The 26907-nt window shown below is 41.3% G+C and overlaps 1 protein-coding gene and 2 pseudogenes across 2 annotated transcripts; 1 reads left to right on the top strand and 2 right to left on the bottom strand.

The window, feature by feature from the left end:
- Nucleotides 1-111: 111 nt before the first annotated feature.
- LOC136487306 (uncharacterized) lies at nucleotides 112-4947 on the top strand (annotated as a pseudogene).
- Nucleotides 4948-5719: 772 nt separating this feature from the next.
- LOC136486031 (protein TONNEAU 1a-like) lies at nucleotides 5720-9259 on the bottom strand. Of its 2 annotated transcripts, none has more exons than XM_066482800.1 (8): nucleotides 9052-9259; nucleotides 8335-8467; nucleotides 7705-7793; nucleotides 7496-7618; nucleotides 6427-6557; nucleotides 6293-6318; nucleotides 6113-6198; nucleotides 5720-5934 (listed from the first exon to the last, which is right to left on the bottom strand). In XM_066482800.1, exons 1-8 carry the CDS (start codon nucleotides 9136-9138, stop codon nucleotides 5767-5769), a joined length of 843 nt encoding a protein of 280 aa, XP_066338897.1. In that variant the 5' UTR covers nucleotides 9139-9259; the 3' UTR covers nucleotides 5720-5766. The 2 variants fall into 2 exon arrangements, with proteins under 2 accessions (XP_066338897.1, XP_066338898.1); XM_066482801.1 differs by having other exon boundaries at nucleotides 5764-5934; nucleotides 6039-6198; nucleotides 9052-9255.
- Nucleotides 9260-10568: 1309 nt separating this feature from the next.
- LOC136486032 (phototropin-1A-like) lies at nucleotides 10569-26675 on the bottom strand (annotated as a pseudogene).
- Between the last annotated feature and the right edge of the window lie 232 nt (nucleotides 26676-26907).

Raw genomic sequence — 26907 nt, 5'->3', positions numbered from 1 at the left:
CTTCTCCGGCCGGTCGCCACCGTATCCGTATACACCTCCCGTCCAGATCCACGGTCCACCACCTCCAAATCTCTGATCCGATCCTATCCATCGTAATCGTAAGCTAAGAATATGGAGCAGCTGCCTGACGACATGCTCGCCGACGTCCTGGGCCGCCTCCCGCCCAGCAGCCTAGCGGCGTCACGCTGCGTCCGCAAGCACTGGTGCTCCATCATCGACGCCCGGCGCCTCCTCCGCGCCGACCTCCTCCCTCTCCGCCTCGACGCCTTCTTCTGCATCTCCCTCGACGGCGTGCCGAATCTCGGGCAGCCGCCTCGACTTCATAGAAGAAGACTACTACGTTCTGGAAGTGGAGGATCACTGCAATGGTCTGCTCTTGGTGTGTGAGTGTGACATGGTGGACTGGTGGTCAACCCTGCCACACGGCAATGGGCTAACTTGCCTACCTCCCCGGAACCATCCATTAGCGACATGCTTGGGGTCAGGGTCTGGGCCGGGACCACGACGGATCAGGATCAGGATCAGGAGAACGACGACCACCACTTGTTGTATTCAAGCTTTTACCTTGTGTACGATCCCATGGCGGAGTCGCCTCAGCCCTTCGAGGTATTTCTTATCCCCTTACTTGCCCATGATCTGGGCAATCGGGAAAACATCACCATCGACCTTGACGAGCAACAATGGCCGCCATCGACATTGAGAATCCACGTCTTCTCGTCGAGGAGATGGAGGTGGGAGGAGAGGTCCTGGGTCCGCCATGGCGAGCCTGCCGGGACCATGGCGGATATGCTGCAATCCGATTGCTGGGACCGCAAGACCATATATTTCCGGGGAGCTCTCTATTTGCATTGTCAAAATGATTCTGTCAAAAATAAAGCAGATGGTTTTCCATGGGCTCTATTGTCTGTATATGGTACAGCACAAGAAGAGCACAGAGAACACTTTCTATCAGAGTTAGTACAAGCTTGTACTAGCTGTGGGGATTTACCCTTCTTAGCAGGGGGAGATTTCAATATCATTAGGAACTCATCCGAAAAAAACAATTCAAGATATAATAATAAGTGGCCACTTTTGTTTAGTGCTATTATTGAAACGCTGAATTTAAGAGAGCTGGAGTTGACAGGGTTCCAATATATGAAAAGTTGGACCGTATCTTAGTAACAACAGACTGGGAACAAAAATTTCCATTAGCTTCTGTCCGGGCACTTACCCGAGAGATCTTAGATCATACACCTCTTTTACTAGATAGTGGTGAACCATCTCATAGAGGCAATATTATGAATTTTAAGTTCGAACTAGGGTGGCTAACAAGAGATGGTTTCTTTGGCCTGGTCAAAGAGGTGTGGGAATCTGAGAATAGGGGTCGGTCACCCATGGAGAAATGGCAAAACAAAATTAGAAGGTTGCGATGTTTCCTGAGAGGTTGGGCTAGGAACTTGTCTTCACAAAATAAGAAACATAAATCTAACCTGTTGACTAAGATAGATGACCTAGACAGAAAGGCAGAGACAATTTTGTTGTCACCTCAAGAGGTGGAACTTAGACATCATCTCAAAGGGCAATTAACTAAGTTGCTGAGAGAGGAGGAGATTTATTGGCTCCAACGATCAAAAGCAACAAAGTTATTGCAAGGAGATGATAATACTAAGTACTTTCATTTAGTGGCAAATGGGAGACACAAGAAAACAAAAATTGTCCAGCTAGAACAAGAAGAAGGAACGATTGTTGGGGATAGGAATTTGAAAAATTATATAACTGAGTACTATAAAGGACTGTTTGGACCTCATACACCGAATTTGTTCTCAATGGACGAGACTTTGAGGCATGACATACCTCAAGTGTCGGATGACGAGAATGAGGTTTTGACGGCTCCATTCAGCGAGGAGGAGGAGGAGGAGGTTAAAATGATAGTTTTTGATATGGAACATAACAAAGCACCCGGTCCGGATGGTTTCCCCGCAGAATTTTACCAATTCTTTTGGGAGGTTGTAAAGCCGGATTTGATGAATCATTTTTATGAATTCCATGCTGGGAGACTGCCTATCCACAGCCTAAATTTTGGGCTTAAAACTAGACTTCGAAAAAGCTTATGACAAATTAAAGTGGCCTTTTATACAACAGGTCCTCAGAATAAAAGGATTCTCACCAACTTGGTGTGAATGGATTTCAGAAGTCATGTCTAAAGGGAGTGTTGCAGTAAAGGTCAATGATAATGTAGGCCACTATTTCTAAACTAGGAAATGAGTGCGGCAGGGGATCCGTTATATCCAATTCTGTTTAATATAGTGGTTGATATGCTGGCTATCCTTATTTCACGAGCTAAAGAGGTCGGTCAAATCCAAGGGGTTGTTCCGCATTTGGTAGATGAGGGACTTTCAATCCTTCAATATACAGATGACACTATCATCTTTATGGGCAATGATCTAGAGAAGGCAAAAAACATAAAGCTTTTACTTTGTGTTTTTGAACAGCTATCAGGACTCAAGATCAATTTCCATAAGAGCGAATTGTTTTGTTATGGAGCAGCCAGAGCCAACCAAAACGAATATGCATAAATTTTTGGGTGTGATTTGGGGTCGTTTCCTTTTAGGTATCTGGGAATTCCTATGCATCATAGAAAGCTCATGAATAAGGACCTGAAGCATGTTGAAGAACGTTTTCAAAAGAAGCTGAATTGTTGGAGAAGTAAAATATTGTTGGTAGGAGGGAGGCTTGTTCTGATTAACTCCGTCTTGAGTAGCCTCCCCATGCTCATGCTTTCTTTTTTTGAAATACCCAGAGGGGTTTTGAAGAAGTTGGACTATTTCAGGTCACGATTTTTTTGGCAGAACGATGAACACAAGAAAAAAATATAGATTGACTAAGTGGGAGATAGTATGTACGCCGAAAGATCAAGGAGGGTTGGGAGTCCTAAACTTAGATGTTCATAATGAATGTCTCCTAAGCAAATGGTTGTTTAGGTTACTGAATGAAGATGAGGTTTGGCAACAATTGCTTAGTAATAAGTATTTAAGAGACAAAACTTTGACACAGGTTCAATACTTGCCTGAGGACTCCCAGTTTTGGGCTGCTCTAATGAAGGTCAAGAGGAGTTCCTCTCGTTGGGCAAGTTTGATCTAGGTGACGGATCTCAAGTGCGATTTTGGGAGGACTTATGGATAAGACCACGTCCTTTAAAATCTCTCTTTCCCGCATTATATAATATTGTTAAGAGAAAAGGCGCATCTGTAAGAACGGTGTTGTCTATGACGCCGTTAAATGTGGCTTTCATGAGATCTCTGGTATGTGTTAATTTACAAGCGTGGCACGATGTGGTTGCTATGGTTGCAGATGTACAGTTAACAAACCAGAGAGATCATTTTGTGTGGGGGCTACATCAGAATAGATTGTTTTCAGTCAAATCCATGTACAGAGCCTTATTAGGAGTTGAAGCTATACCATATAACACATTTATATAGAAACTGAAACTACCTCTCAAAATGAAAGTATTTTTGTGGTATTTGTATAAGGGAGTAGTCTTAACAAAGGACAATTTAGCAAGGCGGCAGTGGCAAGGGGATAGAAAGTGTTGTTTCTGTTCTTCTGACGAGTCTATACAACATCTATTCTTTAACTGTCATTTTGCTAGATTCGTGTTGCGAACTGTTCATGTTTCCTTTAATTTAATTCCTCCAACTAGCGTTTATAATTTGTTTACAGGCTGGTTACATGGGATAAATAGGAAACTGAAATATAAGATTCTTGTGGGCGCAAGTGCAATTTGTTGGACGATATGGTTAACCCGGAATGATATAATTTTTGACAAGGCCGCAACACCATCTTATTTGTTGGTTATCATCAGGGGGACCTACTGGACCAGGTCCTGGTCTCTATTACAGAAGGAGGAGGATCGTCAAATGATGAAGATGGGATGCAGAAATATTGAGACAACCGCGATCGAGGTGTTTGCAAGAGACGGTTGGAGATTTAGTAATAGAATTGCTATTTAGATGTTGAGTTTGCAAACCTTTCTTTTATTCAATTTGGATTAAAACTTTGTGTTTGAGATTGCGTGGACCGCAGTGCTTGTGTTGTAATAAGGAACAGGTATATACATTGGTCGATGTAGAAGCTGGAATATTAATACATTTCCTTTTTTAAAAAAAGCTACTAGGCATCGTCGTTTCATCTATTATCATTATTATTATTATTATTATTGTACAACTGCATGCTATATATATGATTTATTTGCTCAATCTAGTGCTAATTAAGCACACATGCATATATATTCATGCCTTTTGTAATTAATTAATTGCAGGATAGCCTTGTCCAGTGACAAGTACCAAATGATGAAATCTCCGGTAGCAGGTGGCAAACTTGGTGAGGGTGCTACCTTTTATTTGGGAAAATCAGAGAAAGGGGTATACTCTACGTTACTTTATTGGGTCGACTGCGGTCGCTGCCCCCAGTTTCGAGTCTGGTTCCTCAAGGAGGAGGAAGAAGAAAATGATCACATTCACATGGAGTGGGTGTTGAAGACTAACATCAGCCTTCCACCGCTGCTTGCAAATAGACGCCCTCTTCTTCACAGCGGCTTTGCTGATGATGAATTGAGGGTCATCCGTAACTATAATAACAAGGAGGAAGTACCACCTGCTGCTGCACATGGCGACGACGAGTTTGCTGCTGCTGATGATGAATGGGACTTTGACAATGCTGACAGTGTCCTCGATGAAGCCAAAGATAATAAGCTCAGCTTAAGCAGACGGGCACTACCCTGTTGATTTCCTCGGATTTCATCCTTACAAAGAGATTGTCTTCTTTTGCGTACCATCTGGGACAATATCTTATAATTTGAATACCTCAAAGTTTCAACAGTTGGGCGGACGTATACATATACCAGTGGGCATGAGAACCTGTTTCCCATACACGCCATGCTGGATACGGGGATTATTTGAAAACAGTTGATATAAGTGGCCTGTATCAAATATATTTAGACTCTGTTTATTTGGAGCTAATGTAAGGGATATTGACCCCCCGGCACTTGCTTATAAGTATAGCATGTAATAATCAGAGTGCAAATACATCTTCAACTTTATTTTGTCTAATAAATTATCTTTTGGTCATGCATATTTGCTTTTATTTTATTTATTTTTGGCAGAAAATAAATATCTCTAGTTCACTGCGTGCATCTCGCACAAAGTTAAAGGCGCACCTAAGTAGCTACTAGCGGCACACCTTTTTAAAAATAAAAAACGGTGGACTATTACTTTAATTACTAATTGAATGCACGTTGTTTCAATTTCAATCGAAAATAGAGTGGAGTATAACACAGTACCAAATAGTAATTGATTTTATAGGGGCGGATCCACATATCTGGCCAGCCAACAGAGTTCCTAGGCTCAGCCCGGCCCTTGGTGCTTGTCTTCCCAGCCCCTTCAATTCAATTCGTGCTATATATTAGCTAGCATCAGCAATGAATGATTAACGATGAAGACAAGTGTGTTTTGCCCTTGCTTCCTACAGTACTGTACAATTCTACAAACGCACCCTAATATATGCATTACACAATACAGTTGGACTGGATGAAGCATGCATCTGAGTATGCCAATGACAAGGAAACTCGATGTTGGAGTGGCAGCGTATGAGCGATGGAGCGCACACACGGTGTCGCACGAGCATTTTTTCCCCTTGGGATGGATGCACATGCACTGAAACGGCGTGCCAATCTTATCGGATCAAGTCCACCCATAGCTCAACAAACTTAATACTTGATTTGTTTGTTCGTTACAAGACAACACATACATAACTAATGTACCATTTCTCTAGTATAACAGCAATCCAAGCATCGTACCACCGCAAATGAGTGGTATACAAATTACACGATACAGTGTCAGTCAAAGCAACCAGCTCCAAAGCCTTGTTGCTTGTCACTCGGCGCCATCCCCTGAATGCCTGCAATGGCACACCATAGGTTCACACGGTGTTCTCGGACAAAAGAAATTGCATTGGACACACATTATGATGGAGGGGCGATTAATCAATCGATCCCCAGCTACCTCCAAGATGTTGGCAGATTCCGAGATTTCCGGTCTAACTGGACACTTTCTAGAGCAGACGATGCCCGCAGCACCTCTTCAGATATATCATCGGCATCGTATCTCCAGTTGTACTCATCTTTCCTTGTGTTATTGGAAGCTGAAGATCCCCCTCTGCGATCTGAAAGTACACGTACCAAGTGGACTTGTTTCAGAATTCGGAACAACACAGCTACGTACGATAAGCTGAAACGATTACATAGCAGTGCACAAACCTGATGCCTGCAACGAAGAGATTGGCCTGGCAATTTCAAAGTACTATATGTTACACTCACATCCAAATATATAATGCCAAAAACAAATAGCTGTGCATATTCACAACGGCACAGCAGTATGGCATCACGCTTACCTCCCCATAGGAGGCAGGCTCCCAACTGACGCTGATGGTGGCCTCCTCATGCTCCGGTGTTCAGCATTTAGCGATGGATCAGACTCTGAACTCATCATCCTCCTGCCGCCCATCCTTGTTTGAGACAAATTCTGCCAACACAACATATTTAGATGACCAAAGCATGCTGTAGAAAACCAAAACTTTTAAGCTAGAGCATATTGACTATATTTGGAGGTTAATAATAAATAAACTTGTTATTAATAAAGTATAAGGGACAGTGAAAGCCAAGCTGGGGGAAAAAAATCAAATTTTGTGCGTGCAGTGAACTAAAGGTCATAGGCAGAAAGCAGCATAAATGCAGCTCATACCCCAAGCACCACAGACCATCAAAAGGAGACCTTGAGTACAGGCCTTGCATCAATAAGTTGAGATTGGAAAATTATATGTAAGCAGATCTCAGTACAATGATAATGACAATGCATTGTAAATATAAATCCCATGCATGCAGTGCAAGACAACTGACCAAACTCAGAAAAGAGTATATCAATTTTTATCCATTCTGGTTATTCTTAGAATCATTCTATACATTCTGACAATGCTTGGGTCTTGATAAACCTATCTCCTTAAGCTTCCAGAATAAGAACACCTACTTTTTGTTCTAAGGCAATACCTTGATGAGTATTGTAGTTGTGGCAAACAATCTAATTTTTTGGACAGTTTGATTAAGCAAGACACCAATAGTATGAAGGATTATTGCTCACAACTCAATATACTACCTTTTCTACATAGCAAACATAATGCATAAGAGGATTCCATACTACTGTAACAAATAGCCTGGCTAAAACAGGCTAAAATGAATGTGGGTACAAATAGTGGTGTAGTGCCTAAAACAGCTATAGCTGGCTATAGCGGCAGCTATTGCCAGAGATTTGTTACCTTGATCCATACAGGACTACACAGTTTTCTGGGGAAAAAAGAATTGGCTACATTACCACAAAAGCTTTCCCCCTTTTTTGTCTTTACTGGGAAACATAAAGAAACAAAAGGATGATTTTTGCTTCTGCTAATGATCACGCGAGAGATAAACCTCATATTTCAGATAACCTTCGCGAACATCTAAAAGCATTGGACCACTTTCAGCACTCCTGCTCCCTTCAGCTCCATTTTTGTTAGAAAAGTCTTTCAGTTCATTCTTCCAGAAGTCCTTGGGCTGATTTATAAACAAAACCGGGAAACATTAATGGATGTTGATTCCCGAAATGCAAAAACGAAATATCAGGAACGGTCACCACTTACCAGGTTACACTCTGGCAAGTAAACTTTCATTGTGTGACTTAGTTGCGCCCACTCCAAGTATTCGCATACAAGTGCAGTTAGTAACCTACCTGCAAGCAACAGAATTCCTAGAATGTAAAACATTCCATGTTATGTGCAGCTTGCAAAACACATGGCTAAACTTAGTACTGAAAATCATTTTAAGGCCAGCACAACAACCTTAAACATTTGAGATGTCCTTGATGGGACTTAAAAACAACAAAATACATTATGGAAATGCTTCTTTGAATTATCACCAGTGCAGAAGCATTCAAATCCAAAGACTCACCCTAGTCATCAATCAGGAGAAAAAAAATGTGTATCTTTCAGGTTTAGTCCTAAATCGCTTGCTAAAAAATGGCATAATTTCCAGCAGGGAAAAGATTATCATGCAGCAGAATATCAACCTTTGTCCTTCTCGAATATTTCAGAACAGTAGTATAAATTTCTACAGGTCAGTATATAAGAGAAAGGGTGTATATGCGTAGCAGCATTAGAGACAAGCTTCTCTTGATTTCTTTTGTTTTGATAATGCATCAGAGACAAGCTTTGGCTTCTGCAGACATATTTGAAACAACTGATTAGCCAGCACATTCAAAGGGCAAGGCAAACCTGAAGGTGAAGCATGCAGTTGATTAGCTCGGTCATTACAGCTACCAAGCAAAGCAGGATTCCCGCCATCATCATTCTCCACCACCCGATCCTCCTCTTCAATGGCTTCAAACACGCTTGCTCTTAGCTCAGCCTAGTCATGCAGCCAGAAACATCATCAGGAAAGGTGGCGGAAGTATGTGCATTCAATGGACCATAGCATGCTTTCAACAGATAAAAAGATAGAAACCCAAGCTAACTGTATTTATCTATGTTACACACAAATAGATTCTTTTGTCCACCCCCCACCCCCCCCCCCCCCACCCCCCCCCCCCCCCCCCCCCCCCCCCCCCCCCCCCCGGCATCATACCATTAGAGTCGAAAACTCAAAAGAGCACTGAGAAGTTTAGGTGCAATAGTCACAACACAACACGAACAAAAAAAAAAAAGATTTCCAGTAACACAGACGCGGCGAAAAAAACTTTTCTTGAGCAATGCGTGAGCATTCTTTCATATTCCTAAACAAGAACCTACCCAACAGCGCCCAGGCGCTCAGAATGTGCACATTAGAAATTGAAAAAAATATATCCGCGGATTTGGGAAGGAAATTGGCAAATTGCAGAAGCGGAGGTGTAGATCCCCAGACCGGAGGGGGAGGAAAAGCTAGATCCGTGGGGCGTGGTGGAGGAACCGGATCAATGGAGGGGTTGGGGAAATGAAGAAGTGGGAAGTACGAACCCTAATCTTGGCGAGTACACCCTTCTTCTCGAGGGTGCGGGTGACGAGCGTCTTGAGCTCCATCATCTCCCGGGCGTAATCGTCCATCCCCGCCTGAAATGAAGTCTAGGGATGGCGAGTGGGAGCACGGAGGAGCGGAGGGAGCAGGCGCAGGCAGTTCTCCTCAAACAGAGGGAGAGAGAGAGAGAGAGAGAGAGGAGAGGGGAGATCGAAGATGAACACGACAGCGCCAGAGGTTGGGGAACGTCGTAGGCTAAAGGTTGACTGACAGGTGGGCCCAATAATTTTAGCTTTTTTATTTCGTTATATAAACAAAAAAAGAATACTTGTATTATACTTATCAGTTATATAAACAAAAAGAATTCACCAATTTTTTTTTTAAAAAGATACGAGTCTATTTGTCCAATTTACAACTTCACCTTTTTAAATTAATTAAAATAGTTTAATTATATACACCGTTTGCATTTTATTATATAGCCTACTAGAACATTTATTGTTCAAATGGTATCCATAAATTATGGATGATTTCAAAAACATAAATCAAATCTAACGAGTTATGATCTACACAACAAAAACATTTTTATGAAAAATATAAAGGCACTTTAGATATTGATACAAACGAATTCGCATTAACTATCTGCCTACAAAATAACGAACATAGCATTTTCTAAAAAAAAACTTTACACACAGTTCATGTGTACAACCGCCTACCATCACCAAGTGAACATAGCACTTTAGATATTGATACAAACACTCATGTTGAACATTTATTGCAAAATGAACTCGCACTTAAGTGTAGTTATAAGCCATTGGTTTTCTAATTACACCAAAGACAGTTGTCTTTATTTTATTTACAACTCCAAGTCTCTCTGACACTTTGACATAACCAACTATAGGATTCATCATTCATATAGGTCAATGCCGATTGCATGCTCTTTGATCTCCTAGCCTACCCTTATTTCAGAACATGATAACTTGCTTTGGCTGGCTTCCATGTCTATATAGGATCTTCTCCGGTTGAGCTAAATCATTGAAAGAAATCAACTCCGTCTTGTAAACAAATCAATATATTTCTAAGGACTCACTTTGTTTTTCTATTTACAGGCACGACAATGTCTAGATGAAGGCATGTCAACAAGATTTAACAGCAAACTAACAATAGAATAACATTACATACTCATATTTGAGTTTGCCTTCGTGCGTTAGGTCCAAGAGATAGTCTATCATTGTTCTGTAGTCTCCTGTTTTATCTGAGTTCACCTACTTTTGGAGCTAGAACCCTCATAGGGAAAGATCCTTTGAAAACATATATTACATTGTGTTAAGGAAATTTTAGATATAAACAATATCATATAACACAACCGAAACTCACTATCCCTTGAATACAACATGAAACCATCCATAAAATAGTTTGTTTGATTGTTTTTTCTCCCATTACATCCCAAGGGTATGCATGTTTGCTAGAGAGAGAAAGAGAAAGAGAGAGATATTTTAGACCCACGTGCATGTTGCAATCGTAGAAATAATATACACACACAATCTTATTTTCATTGCACCCGCATGCATAAAGATGGATTGAGATTATTAATTAGTCCTTAACATACATTATTGTTCTTATCTACATCACATTCATGCATAGACAAACATGCATCTTCATCATCTAATATTTTATTTTTTGCTTCCTTTGAGCAAATTAGCATGTAGCTTCATGGATCAATGCATGTTTAGAACATATCGGTGTGAGCTGCATCAGGAGGAGGCAATGTCTCTCCTGTGGCCTCCAATAATGTATCTTGCAGGGGAGCCTCTAATTCTGGGGGTGTGGCGGCACGAACTAGAGCCCAGTTTATGCCACGGAAGAATGGGTGTTGTTTGATCTCCATGGCGCCCTCGTAGGAACCAAGCCTATTTGTAGGGTCCCGGTGTAGCAATTGGTATATCAACCGTCTTGCTGCAAGGCTCACCTACAATTAACATATATACATCACAAACACTTACTGCAAGGCTCACCTACTAGAATAAATGCTTTTATTATTACCTGTATGCTCGTAGGAAATCTGATATCCTTGTGCAGAATATTAGCAAAGGTCCTTTGTCTTGTCTTCCCTCTGAACGGTGTATAACCATACAACATCTCATATAGAAGAATTCCTAATCCAACAAATAGGGAGAATACTCATTATTATATAGTAGCATGTATTATACATGTTTCCTTTAGCACAAGATTAGTTACCTAGCGCCCACCAATCTATAGCACTTGTATGGCCGGCTCCAGTAATAATCTCCTACAACATGCATACAAGGATTGATGCCACAAATGGTGATGCCTATCACACATGTCAAATAGAGACAAGAAATGAAAATGTTGGGAAAATCACATAAATAAAGCGAAGTAACAACATACACACACACACACACGTACTGGTGCAATGTACTCCTCTGTACCAACAAAAGAATTTGATGCTCGTATTGGTTTAGCAAAGAATATGGGATTGCTCCTGCTCTTCCTCCTCTTTTTCTTCTTATCATCTTCTGGAAGAAACACCTATCAAACAACAAGAATAATCATGAAGTGCAACTAAGAAAATAGACTAACGAGTTAAAATAATAGTCATGAAACTGTCCAGTAAGGTTATTAATGAAGTGACATTACTTGTGGTCGGCAGGATGTCAAGCAAGACAAATCAAAGTCTGTCAGGGAAATATGCCCATCTCTTTGAAGTAAAATGTTCTCTGGCTTTAAGTCTCTGTAGATTATACCTAAGAAAAAAGAACAGGGGAGCAAATGCTTAGAAATAGTAAACATCTCAAGTTTCTCTAGTAAAATGTGATGAATAAGTGCAAGGAACCCTTCCCCTTTGTCTTCTAAGGAAGCCTACCACTTTTATGCATGCTTAAATTCTTATCTAAAACTAGCCCTAGGTATAATTAATCGAAGAATGAAGACCAAATCGAACTAACTGAGACGAAATTTTTGATCACTAGTTCGGTCCCGAGTCCATACTACCTGAACTTTTTACGGTTAGTTCAGGTTACGTGCCTCAGGTAACCGAACTAACCGAACATTTGCTTGAGTTATGTTGACATAATGTGTACTTTAGACTATTGTTAGTAATATAATATTTATTCTAATGGGTTTATATCAACCATCACTCTTATCACTTTGTTTAATCTATAAGCCGTGTCGTTATTTTTGCCTTGAAATAGAAAAAATATTGCTAAAATTTGCTACAAATCATGCTATTTAGTAGCTATTTTGTCTAGTCCGGTTAGTTCGGTCATGACCAAGACCGAATCGAACTAACCGAGACTGAACTTGCTCGGTCCTGAGTTCTAGAACTAACCGATCGGTCTTCGTTTTTAGATGACCGAACTTTCGAAAAGACCGAGGAACCGATCAGTTCAGTTCGGTTCGGTCAGACCGAACGCCCAGGCCTACCTAAAACAATCATTCGAGATGTTGGCAAATAATTACTATTGGTCAAGCAAAACAATATGGTTATTGAATATTGGGTTGTGTTTGACTATCCACTACATGCATGGTACCCACCACCACCAAAGAGAATTTCATTTATATAATTAGTATGACATATATGACTACCTTGGCAATGTAGGTATTCAAGTGCCGTGACCACTTCTGCAGCATAGAACCTGCAATAATCATGGACAATTACATCAACAATACTTCTTGGGTTCTTTATCCAACTACCAATTATATTATGTAACAACAAACAAATTAAGGATCAGAGTAGCATATCAATGACAATGGAGAAGCATAAAGAGTTTTCACTAAATCTAAGCAAAAGAAACAATTTCAATGTCAATACCCACCTAACCGCGTCTTCCTTCAGTACCTTCATAGGTTGTCTATCGAGGAGCATAAAGAGTTCCCCGCCTAGCATAATAGTCGGTAATAAGACATACATGTGTCTTTGTCTGCAACATATATATGACATTGAGATGATAGTCATCCACAAAAGTATAATAAAATCAAGGAGAACAAACATTAACAACCCTGACATCATATTAATATATTACACAGATTCATTATGCAACAAACCTGAAATGATGCATACAATGTCGGAAGGAATGGGTGGTCCAACATATCCAAGATTTGTCGTTCAGCGGTAGCTCTATGGACCTAGAGGTATTATAGACAAATCGGATGAGAAAGAAACAATTAAAGGTGGAAGTAACTAAAATGTCATGTGTGATGAAACATGTTACTCATACCTTGTTTCGGTTAAGCATGACACTTTTATCCATAGCTTTCATGGCAAAGTATTCACCTGTGCCAAGCAACTCCACCAAGTGGACACTACAATTCAACAACAACTCACATGTTTACTATTTAAACGTATATAGGAAATGAAAACTAGAAAGGAGTATGTCTACTAGATTCATGCAAACTGAGTCATTACTATACTTGAAACTATAATAGAGAAGTACTTACCTGCCAGTGTCACCAGATCCTAAGGGTCTTACTGGTCTAAAATGTTTCAAATCAATGCTTTCACCATTCTCAAGAACCTACAAGAAAAAAATAGCATGAACCATCTAGGAGATTTCTAAAAAAAATGTCATATGTGCTTGTTTCCAGTGGTTTCCAAATTAGGCATATAATATTGCAGAGACTACCTAATTCTATGGAAGAATGCATGCCAATCGCTTTCTCAAGTGTCTCATGATTGTTCCCTTTCATCTAGTAGGCTCATAAATTGCATGTAAGTATCTATGTCGTGAACTATGTATAACATACCTTTTGGATGGCTCTCCATGATGTCGGTATCCTTCATATGTGGCTTTGGCAAGACTGGTTTTGAGTGATTAGCCCATAGATCCTCTGGTCTCTGAATATAACCACAAATTTCTATTAGAAGTTCTTAGTAATACTTAATTTCATATTATATAAAATTAATATTTTTTAGACGAACCAAATTAGCATCCGGAAGTTCCTTTGCAGCCTCATCAATATTGTCCGCAGTTTTCTTAACCTGGTACATGAATAATTCAAGTTAATGCATAAGACAACTATGTTTTCCAACAAGGAATTTAGAAAAGTAAGGTACATAAAATTTAGTTGTCAAAATCACTTTATGCAAACTAAAACACAAAAGAAGTCAATTAAGGAGGGAATTCATCAGAGCACTAAAGAACTGACCTTAAAGATGCCATCTATGGAACTTTACCACTAGTCTATGAGTCCAGTGTTGATCATTAGGGTTTAAGAAATATAAATCTTTAATAACGCTAGATGATGCTAAATGCTAATAAACATTGCAAGTACTACACTATGCATGGCTTGCATTTATAACATAGCAGTCACGATAAAGTTGTTTGGCATTGTATTCTCAATTTTTTCCAGATATTTGTGATAGCAAGCCCATATATGCTAGTCGCCATTAAGGTAGAAACAAACCAGCATGGCACCATCTTTTGCAGCAGCATCTCGAACACGCTCAGTTCCATCCAACTGAACCCCAATGAAGTATTGAACATCACCCTAATCAACCATCAAATTGGATGCTTCTCAAATCACATGAAATAGTTCCAAACCAAATATCTAGGTAAAAAAGTTTCATATCTCTTATTACGTACGGTACCTTCTGATCACGCATAGGTTGCAAGTGAAAGAGGTTCCAGAATTTTTTACCTGCTCAAAACCACAAGAAATTTTAGTTTGATTCATTACTATAGGAAAAAAAACATTTGCACATTATTAGCCTCTACCCGCCAGCAGTTAGTACTAATGCAGTAACATAACACTAGAGTGATGTACTGTTATAAATGTTTGGGGTATAGAAATTGCATCATGATCTTACAAGAACATGGGAGCATGTGAAGAGTATGTACCGCTCTTTGTATAATTTATCAGCTGAACGGTAACTTCTGTTTGGTTATCTATGGCATCTCTTATCTTCTTTACTGTCCCACGGTCAGTTTCAGGCCCTTGAAGAAACCTGCAAAGGAAGCATATATAGATGAAGGGATTCATTAAATCATTAGTCACTGTAATATGTAGTTTATGAACAGTTGAAAGCAATGAATTTAGGTAATATTTAATGCCATAATTTACCTACAATTTCTTCCCAATATTTCTTCGCGTGAATACTCTGTCAATCGCAAAAAGCTATCCGATGCAAAAATCTATGACATTCACCCGAAAAATATAATGATGTAGTTCAATGGAAGGTTGATATCTATGTTGATAGAAAGAAAAGAACAATGATGTTAAAGGTAGAAGATATACGAGTTTTTGTCTTACAATTGGATTATCCGGTAACCTCGGGTCAGTGATGACAAAATTCTTTTCAATACGTTCAAGCGTAGTAGCCAAATCTATACCCCTTCTCATTTCTTTCCTCCTAAAATCATCATCAAAGCTTTCTGGTCTCTCATCATCGCTATCGAGTACCGTATCTTCCCTTGGTTTTAGAATGTTCTTCTCCACATTTCCATGACCCATACCAATAAGACTGCACAAACGAATTAAATGTGAGAACAAATGCAAAGATAATAGAGACTCTACAAGGAAACTTTGAAATAAAGCAAATGCTATGATTATATCATGTGGTTCATTATCATACCCCATAAAGGAACGCAAACCAGATTTCCTGGTCTTATTCCCTCCGTCAGGCACTTCACTAATTTTTTGTAGAGAGTTTCTCGTTCCACTCCATGAGTTACGGCGGGATCCACTTTCGGAGCTTCTCTTGCCGGGTACTTCATCACCTGAAAGCACATCTCCTGATTCCTGTGATTTCCTTTTTAAGGTATTGTTTCTTGATTCTGACAATGACCGTGGATCCTTCAGGGCAAGTAGAAGCTCCGAGACTGAGCTACGGGCATGATCCTTCTGTCTTGCTGCAAAGAATATTATTATTTTCACAGTCGTGCAAGGTAAAACCTTTTTTTTTTTGAAAAGTAGGCAAGGCTACTAGTAGTAATAGTACCATCATATCTGATGAGTGACTCTGGCAATCCATTTGGGCGAAGAGCTGTATCCTTGCTACCTTCTGTGTACTTACTCACTTCCACTTGCATCCTGTGACACATTGCACACCAAGGTTTGTAATAATAATAACTATAGTGCTGAACAAAACTATAAAGTGGCATGATGATATATATATGATGAAAAAGCTGACCCAATGAACTTGAGGACCCTGCCATCCTCATCCTTGATGGGGGCAACGGTTAGGAGGTTCCAGAATGGTGTACCATCCTTCTTGTAGTTGAGAATACGACCACAGTAATTTGACCCAGCTGCGAGAGCCTGTCTGATCTTCGAAATCTCTACGGGGTCGGTCCCAGAACCTTGAAGGAAGCGGCTGCAGTTGAGAGATGGTGGAGGCATAAGTGCAGTGCGTACTCTAGTTGGAGTTGTATATATCTATGCATTAAATTGGCATGGAATAGAATAGAATGAAATCGACGAACCAGTTCCTTCCGATGACCTCATTGGAGGAGTAACCAGTCATGTTGAAGAATCCAGCACTGGCGTAGAGGATGGGGTGGTCAGGGCGGGTGGCATCGGACACGACGAAGGTCTGCTGGAACGCAGAGAGTGCGGCGCGGAGCTCCTCCGACACTCGGGGGAGCGCTCTACCAGCGGCGACCCTCTCGTCGATGGAGTTTCCACTCTCGCTGGTGCGGTTGGAGCCGCCGGAGGGGCGGGCGACGACACCCTGGGGGCGGCCGGTGTGCTCGTCGGTCTGGAGGACAAGGCCCCACTCGGCGGCCCTCTGTGTCGCCCGACCCACGTCAGCATCCTCATCATCCCTGGCGAGGCTAGGATGGGAAGCAACTGCAGGAGGGGGGAGGAATGGGGAGGTGGTCGCCCGATTTGAAGCGGCGGCAGCGGAGGAAACGGGGGCGTCTGGATTGAAGACTTCGAGGGATCCGCGGGAGTCACGCGGAAGTCCTGCACCACACGAGATTAGTGTTGTTCATCCACCACATGAAAATTCATAAATACTAATGCCATCTCTCTTCTCATTAAGATATCTATATTTATGATACAAACACATGTCTAGCCAAAAGTAGTGCCAGGAGAGGCTTTGCACAAACGAGGTACAATAATTTGATTTTTATGTATACGTCCGGATTATGTAAAAGGTCTATGTCGTCATCCTAGTAGCAGCGACGATTTCCACGTGAGCATTGCACTTAATGATGGAAAAGAAAAACCATATGTTTAGGTCGTTGCTAGCTCTCTGCATAGGGCGCTTTGCCGGGTGCCGAATGCACCCGGCAAAGGCTACTTTGCACTCGGCAAAGCCTTTGTCGGGTGCAGCACTCGGCAAAGAGTCTCCGGCAAAAAGTTAGTCGGCAAAGATTTCTTTGCCGGGTGCTTTTTATCGGGCACCCGGCAAAGACTTTGCCGAGTGCAAACCCGGCACCCGGCAAAGAAAAGTGGTCGTTACGGCACCGGCTCCGTCATCCCTTGCTTTGCCGGGTGCCATGTCAGAGGCACCCGGCAAATAATTTTTTAATTTTTTTTTCAAATTTTCTTTGCCGGGTGCCGTGCCGGGGAGGCACCAGGCAAAGATTTTTTTATTTTTTTTTATAATTTCTTTGCCGGATGTCGCACCACGGGGGCACCCGGCAAAGAGTTTTTTATTTTTTTTCGTAATTTCTTTGCCGGGTGCCAGGTCATGGGGCACCCGACAAAGATTATTTTTTTTTGCATCATGGGATCACATGTTGAGATGTCTGGGTTTTAGGCAACCGACGTCGCAACTTGCTCGAAACTTTCTCAACTTTTTACCAGGGCCTCCACATGTGATAACAAGACACATCGACAAGTTTCGTGATTTTCGGACATCGTTTGGATTTTATATAATTTAAATAAACTTCCCCCGCGAGTACATCATCATGTTACGACAACATGATGCGCGACATTTCATGCCACTTCCTGCATACGGCCTCGACATAGCCTAAATATCATGAATACTATTTTTTGAATGACCAAATTCCATTATTTCATGTACCTGCAGTTCAAATTTGGAATAGTTGGAAAAATTCAATGAAATGGAAAAAATTAAGGAAATATAGTTAAAAAACTCATAATTGTCCCAAATTTTGAAATAGGGATATATTTACTGTAGCAAGTCCCCACAAAAAAATGGGGTAAAAAAACAAAAAATAAATAATTTGCCGGGTGCCACCCCGGGCACCCGGCAAAGAAGCCTTTGCCGGGTGCCAGGTCATGGGGCACCCGACAAAGAAATTAAAAAAAATAAAAAATTTTTTTGTCGGGTGCCTAACGGCGTGGCACCCGGCAAAGGCTGACGCTGGCCGCCGTCAAGCCGGCCACCTTTGCCGGTGGCCATATTTTGCCGAGTGGCCGGCACCCGGCAAAGACCAATTTTTGCCGACGGCTGGAATTTGCCGAGTGCCCGGCACCCGGCAAAGGCTGCTTTGCCGGAGGCCTTTCTTTGCCGGGTGCCGTCAGGCCTGGCACCCGGCAAAGAATTCCTTTGCCAGGTGCTCGATAAAAAGCACCCGGTAAATTTTTTTTGCTCCCGGCAAATCAGCCGTTTCCTGTTGTGTTGGGTGTTTGCCAGTTGTATGCACATATTTGCAGGTGCGTGCATGATGTATGCATATGTAAATTTAGCTCAGGTAACTACAATAATGCTGGTCAGAAAATTTTCCATCCCTCTCTCTATCTCTGTTCATGCAACAAAGCTATGTATTCGGTTGCAATACACGAGTATATTTGCTAGTTAAAAAGAAGGTAAATAAAGGAGAGAGATGCTTGTTGATGGATGTATTTTTGAGAAAGCTAAGGAAAAAAAGGCAGCAGGATCAAACAAATTGTACAAGATCGAGTAAAGATGGAAAGGATGTATGCATGTAAAGACGAAAAAAAGCAGATGGGTGCACGTGAGAAAGACAGCAGTACTCACATGCTCAGGTAGATACTAGTACTCCGTAACAAATTATTAGAGAAAAGGAAGGTAATTATATGAGGATGGTATTAATTGGTGGATGTCGTCCAATCCAACGTCATGTTTGCTTGGTTTATAAGTCGTACTTTTTCAGTCAACGAATAATATTTTTCTCTTACAACAAATCAGTCAACAACCATAGCGTATTAGCCAAACGAACAGGGCACCAGTTAAGTCGTGCACACATGTCAGAAGAAGCAACGATGAATTTGGAGGATGCTTGACAGTGGCCGGTCGGCTGGGTGACTGGGTCGCATATCGATGATGGATCGGATAAGGAAGAATTTTCAGAACCAATCAAAAGAAAGCTAGCTAGCGCTATATCTGGAGTAGTACCAATGCATATATATTCTGAAGGGAAAAAGGGGAATGCATGTATCTAGCTGATGATCAATGTTAATACACTAATATCGTTGCGCGCGCATTCACGCGCCCGTGGTCAAGTAATGGTAGACATGCGAGAATAAACATATGCATCAACATATCTTATATGTTATTGCTGGTACCAGTCTTAGGTTCATTGGTCCATTAGTATAAGGAGCGCGTCCGTTCTGGAAAGCGTGTGGACTTTGTTGTCAAGTAGCTAAATAACGTGGTTTTACACCTGGTATTTTTTTTTGACTATTTAATAAATGGAATAATCTCGATATCCATATGACAAAGAATAGATGTGACTCGAAGACATAATATTTGGTGGTGGCACATTACAATGATATATAATAGATTGACATAACACACATGTTACATCAGAGAAAACAGAACAATATAAGCTGCTCAGAGCATGGCCACATTCTTTTTCGACTTAGAATAAATTCTACATCTTGTGCGTGACTACAATAACCTTTAGTTTACAGTCTTTAAAGGGCTGGAAGAGGCCTTCAGGCTATCCACAATGTCAGTCACAGATGGCCACTGAGATCATCAAACCAAGCTTGCTCAAAGTCAATTTTGGTACGGGCAGCATAAATAAAAGCTCATTTGAGCGCCTGCTACATGCTGCAAGGTGAAAAGCTAAAGTAGAAAATTGAGAGGAAACTATGAATAAAACTACAGTGTACATCTAGTAACTATAGCACTCTATCTAAAATGTACTGCCTCATCTAGGTACCAAGCTGGCTAGGTACACACCAAGCTGCCTAGGTACACACCTGAACTGGAGATTGGAATCATCAAACTTGCTTGGATCATCAGACAGTCATTGGATTAATATCACAGTTCACTCAAATCTGACTAAATTTTGGTATAAGTAACATAGGTGTGCTCATCATTTCATCTATTTCATTTATATAGAGATAGGATTATTGTCCAAAAAAACCACCATAGTCTAAGCATCCTATTACAGGAAGTTCTCACTGAACTGAAGCTTCTGTTGGCCATCATAAGTGTTTCAACAGGTGTGGAAGTGCATTGAGCTAGGTAACTGGACAGAACTGCTATGAGCAATATAAAATAATATCCTAGAATGGAAAAAATAGCAACATCGGTTGAATAAAATTAAGAGACGAGCTTAAAAAAGTGAAACAACATATAAAAAAACGAGCATATAAATGTCTTAAGCAGAACAATGAAGGAAAAATGGTATACCATTTGTTCATGTAGTACACAGATAGCATGTATGGAAATACTGACTGACCTCCTAAAAGAAGTGGTAATCGTAGAGGTTAACAAAGGTTTTCCCATCGCTGCCCTATTTCATTAATTTTCTCACAATCGTTGAGGCCATGAAAAGCCCCTGAAGTGACTTGAGCAAAATAATTGTCTCATCCATGTCCCATATGTAACTTTGATGACATCCATTTTGCTCGTATTAAAAGACCAGACAGCTGTAATCCAAAATTACAGGCAACTACCTAAAATCACATGAATTTTATTTAGCATATAATGAAAACAAGGCCCCTCAGGATCATAAAGAATACTATTTTTTGGTAACATATTATTGGCTGAGCATGATAGAGCTGCTAATACCTTCCTTTTCCCACTATTTGCATAGGACTGCTACATGCAGGTGCTGGTGTTTAACCACCTGCCATAACCATGGTTTCTAACAACTAAAAGCAGTCTTGCAATAAGCAAGGACCAATTTGCAGTAAATACTAAGGGACAGGTAACTACATGAATATATGTAATCTATATGATCACGATGATATTAAGATGAATGACAAAAACGAAGTACAATTAATTTTAGGAGTGCCTGGTGGAAGAGACACCTTCCAACATAGCTCAGTTTCATATTGGATACAATTTACTTACATAGGGTGCTGTCATACTATAATTATCTTGGTGGATAACTTGCATGAAACTGAATAATGATGAATAACTATGTAGGCAACCTCCTTTCGTAAAAATTCCTTCCAACAACCAACAAATGCAAGATGAGTCCAAATTATTTCTACATGCAATATTTTCCAACAGGCCGCCCAAGTACTATAACAATGTATTTTTCTCACAAATTGCTCATAAATCAATACACTTAGCACAAAGCATGAAAAGTAATGTGGGACAAGCAAAGGTAAAATGCATAAATAATAGTAGACAAAGGAAACCTACAAAAACAACACATGCCGCAACCAACCATGAATTATATAACAGATTGAAATTAACCAAGGTGGCAAGTGGACATCGCCAACACCGAGGGCTCGCCAACACCGCTGGTCATCCCAGCTATTTCCCCGAGGGGGTCCTATCAAGCTACGACGGGCCGAGAAAGAAATGTTATTTTGTAAGAAGGCCAAGTGCTGATAGCAGTATCTGACACATTGTCCATGTTCCATCCCTAAGAGATATACTCCTAGACTGTGGAGTGCAGAAATAATTTATTCAATGCAGCTGAAAGTAGAAGTATTATCCCAACCTTTCTTCTTTGAACGACAACAACTATTTGGCAGCTCGCTTCCCAATGCCAAGATCATGGTGATAGAATCGGCAACATTCAGCAGACACACCTATGCTACTGCTGCTGGGGAAGCAGCTGGCTAAATCAGTAGAGAAGAAATGCTCATCAGACTGAACGCTTGGGGAAGCAGCTGGCTAAATCAGTAGAGAAGAAATACTCATCAGACTGAACGCTGGGAATGAAAGAGATGGTAGATGCACTAAACAGAAACTGTAGGGTCAGAAGCATATTATTGAGGGATACGTTGGCTTAGAATATAAGGAGAACTTTCTTGGTTGCCATCTAAACTTGGGAAAACTACCATAATTCCAGTCAGGAAAAGATAGTTCCTCTCAAACTGCTGAGAACTTGAGATTGCTAAGTAGCACATACTAAATTACTCAAATCGACAACAACAGATAATAATAGAAATCTGTAAAACCTATGCAATACGGCATGTCAGGGATCTTCAAAGATAATGAAAAATTCAATAGAGAAACTGATACTGAGGGTGTCAATGTACAAATGCAATGCATTTGGAATTATAAGTTCATCAAGGAAGCGAACAGGGCATCAATGGTGTAGTACCTTGTAAGCATTATTTTTAGCCTCGAAGATAGCGCACCGAAAGTAGACCAGGTAGGTAACCAAGGTTGACATTGGAGCTCAGGCAAATCTATAGAGAGGAAGGTAGTTCCACTTATCAAGATCATATCCTGCATAGCAATAGGGAAATGAGAAGTACAGTTAGGGAAAACCGACATTGAATAGCGCAGATCCAAATTAATTTGTTTCAAGCACTCTAGAAAGCTCTTTTTCATCTCTCATGCCTTTCAAATGAGAACACAGTGTGAAAGCATTAGTAAATCTGAGTAAAGAATGCACCATATTTAGGCCAAGCCAAAAGTATGTCAAAAAGCTGATTCAGTAGAGACAGGCTGAGGCGGTTCCATGTGGAGCAGCTGACTTACCAGAAAACCAAGTTGGCTAAGCTTTTAAATGGAAACGTACCTGTACCACAAGAATGACCGGTGCTTTTTCACAAAAGCGCAGCTTGCAAAATAGTAAGTAACACCCCAAAATTATCAAGGGAACATGAAAAGATGGAAGACCGGGAGTAAACCGGACATCCAATTATTAACTGTAAATGGGTGCTCACTAAATATCTGTCAGTTGAAACAACCAATTAGCAGGTAAAGGTGGCATGAGGATATAGACATAGAGTCTTCTTCCCAGAAAAATATATATTTTTAATAGTTTTTGATATCTGATAGAGGGAGGGAGGGAGGCCGCGGCGCGGCGCTGGCGCACGGCGTCGTCGTCGTCGCCCCTGTGGGCGTCGGAGAATGAGGGAGAAGAGAGGGAGGAGCTGTTTTTTTTCTTTTTTTTACGGATGGACCGGCAGGGGCAAAGAAGTATCTGGACATTGAAAGAGAAGGGAAGTTGAGTATATATTCGTTTGCCCAGATTCTGACAAGAAGCAAGAGTAGGTTGATTCTTGCGGAAGAGAGAGCGGGTAGAAGCTGTACAGTAAAAAGCAGAAGCTGATTCGGTAGAATCTCGCGGGAGCAACCTAAGCCATCGGATTGCAAGATCCAACGATGGAAAAAATTACGGCGACGTGGACGGCGCTCCCGGCGGAGGAGCAGGGCGGCCTTGTTCGGTACAGGTATGGGCAACCACCAATTCTCTCTCTTTAAAAACCTGAACTTTGCTCATAACTCTATCTTGTCCAGGGACTCGAGAGATCAAGAGGCAATTACAAGGGTGGAAGAAAAATCTAGCCTTAACATTCCAGGTGACAACTTAACCGTACCCCTCTAATGGATAGCAGCAGTGGCAGACAGGACAAGAAATCCAAAGAAAATGATCGCCGTGAAGCAAAAGGTTCACCATTTTCTTGCTTTGCTTTGTTTTGCTTTACCTTTGTTCACTGCAAGATAATAGCTTATATGATTTCGTTATTTTAAGAGATCTTGCACCAACATATTCTAAACCTTCATGCTTTATTTCCATGTACATGAAAACTAAAATAGATGGTGCACAGTGCCCATTTAGGATACCCTATAACTGAGAAAAACTGAGAGGACAAACAGGACGCCAAATTATTTACCATCGACCAACTTAATGAGATGCAGTATCCAGATTTAGCCCCTTCCGGATCCAGCATACGAAAAACAGAGGAAAAATATTCCTAAGAAAACTGCAAATTCCATCAGCGAACCTAGGATTGGCGACAATAATATGGTTTGCTACTATTGTTGTTTCTTACTCTTATTATCGACTATATCATTTCACACTTATTGCAGAAGCTAATAGCACTGCACAGCATTTTGTTGACTTGCACAAGATGTAACCTGCACATGGAAAGTTCAATTTCAATCGTTCTGTCTTATGCAATGACTAAGAAGGACATGGTTACACACCTGTAATAATTGGAAGAAGATTATAGACTACTTTTGTAGTGTATGGTTTACAAAGGTCATCAAAATTCGGTTGTTTATGTGAAAAAACAACCGAAGTAATGACAAGGAGACGTCACATTATACATTTTTTCAGCGGGTAGTTGATAAAATATGTCTTTCAAATACAAATGTTATATAGGCTATAACAATAAATTATGTCATTGCCATTCGGAGGCATAAACACAAACCATCGAAAAAATAGGCTCAAGGCTAACCTTTTTCATGCTGCTAGAATGTAGCAGGTAGCTTCCAATTTCTTTATTATCTTGCTGATCCTATGACCTAAGAAACCAAATCTGAAAAGTTGTCACCAAATTAGGAAACAGAACATTCTACATGCATATATATTTGAATAATTCTGATTTATTGAAGGGGACAGTGCTCCTTTCCAATGCTTTATTTATTCCATCTTTGCAAAATATAAGTATTCATATTCAAGTAGGATCTGAAATAGCTGAACTCACCATCCAAACAAGAATTTTATTCCTTTTTTGCAAAATATAAGTATTCATATTCAGGAACAATAAATAGGATCTGAAATAGTTGAACTCACCATTTTGAAATAACAATCCACCACATGACCCTGCATTGTAATGATTTCAGATAGGTTAATTTTGAGAGACAGACAGAGCTTAAATCGCTGTAGTACAGAAAAAGGCACCAAATAGACAGGTACCAGCAAAATACGTAGGCATTCCAATTGTCCTTCTTGTTGCTGCAGTGATAGACCAGGTGGTAGACGATATCCATGAGAACAAAATCGATGTACAGATGCATAAATTCAACAGGAAAATTAATTCTAAACAAGGTGTGTGAATGGCGACGCAACTGGAGTGAACAGGTAGATGATCACTCTGCTGGTATTCTAAATCGACCCATCGACCATGGGACTTAACCCTAGGACACGTGAAATCAGAAGAGACGTAGGCCTACCAGACGAGAATGAATGAGCGAGAGCTGACCTGAGCGGAACCAACAGCTAGGGTTTCCTGTAGCAAAGGCAGGTAGGGTTCCTGTAGCACTTGTAGCATATGAGCACACGCGGAGCAGACAGAGGAGGCAGCGGCGGGGGTAGGCAGTCCGACGGCCACCGGTGGGGCTCGCCTCGCCGCGCCATGGCCGGGGACAGGCACAGGCCGCCGCCGGGGCCGACGCCGGCGCTGCCCGGGGGCGCCGTCGCCCAGCCACCTCGACGCCGGGAGAGAGAGAGGGAGGCAGAGGGAGAGAGAGGAAGGGAAGGCAGGGTAGGCAGTCCGACGGCCACCGGTGGGGCTCGCCTCGCCGCGCCATGGCCGGGGACAGGCACAGGCCGCCGCCGGGGCCGACGCCGGCGCTGCCCGTGGGCGCCGTCGCCCAGCCACCTCGACGCCGGGAGAGAGAGAGGGAGGCAGAGGGAGAGAGAGGAAGGGAAGGCAGGGGCCGACGCGGTGGAGGCGGCGTTTCGCGGGAGGAGAAGCGTCGGGCTCGGAAGGGAGGGCGCGTGCGGGAGAGGAGAAGTCTCGGAAAGGAGAAGCAGAAGCTGTGTATATATTTGACCTACGCTGATTTTGAAGAGGAGCCGTTGTAGACAAAGGAACATGAGGAGGAGCCACAAGAAGCTACGAAGAAGAAGGAGAATCCGATTCAGTAAAATCTGACAAAACCAATTTCAGCCATCGAATGGGGAGATCGAACGGAGGAGAGTTTCGGGACGACGTGGACGGTGGTTCTGTCCGATGAGCATTGCGGGCTTGTTTAGGTAAATCTATAAATAGCCCAATATTATGATTAATAATCTACCTAAATTAAGTTAGGATGCATGAGTACATATTCATCTAGCTATAAGTTTTGTATACCTAGCTAGCTTTGCTACAGCTCAAAGGTAAATTACTACTACTCCGTCGGTTTGTAAATTGTAAGCCGTTTTGAATTACCACTTTGTACATATCTGGCTAGGCGCATAATAATAACTATGTACAGAGAAAAGTCTAAATGATGTAAAATTTAGAACGGAGGGAGTAGAGCAGCTTGCAGAGGGCAAGGATCAAGTTACAGATATAGATGCATATTACTATCTAATTATTACATTAGAGGTATAATAGGATTATTCTCAGATAGATGCATCATCGTCATCAACAAGCAAGCAAACGAAGCGATTAATAATAAACTAATTAGTATACAAGTATCTATCTAGCTAGCTAGGAGTAGTGCGTAGCATATATAGTATGTATATATAAAAGGAGTAAAGTAATCCATGCATGGAGTATATATACATATGCATGTACAGTACGTGTATATATAATATACATATATACGTAGGTACGTACCTTTGAAAGCCATTGATAGATGTAGTAGTATAGGTAGCTAGATAGATGTTTACTTGCTTGCTGCTCCGGTGGGTAGATGAGCGGACTCGGATCGATCGCAGCAAGCACAGCAAGGCTGCCGGCGGCTGTGCCTTAGCTTGCCGGCAGTCGTCGGTCAGATACTACTCGATCCGCCTGCGCCCGGCGGCTGCTGCTGGTGAGTACTCGGTGCTACATAGGATCGGATCAGAGGCAGAGCACGGCGGAGAACCTTGCTTAAT

Source organism: Miscanthus floridulus, chromosome 10 (genome assembly GCF_019320115.1).
Source record: "Miscanthus floridulus cultivar M001 chromosome 10, ASM1932011v1, whole genome shotgun sequence".
Taxonomy (NCBI): domain Eukaryota; kingdom Viridiplantae; phylum Streptophyta; class Magnoliopsida; order Poales; family Poaceae; genus Miscanthus; species Miscanthus floridulus.
This window is presented reverse-complemented; position numbering and strand designations above follow the sequence as displayed.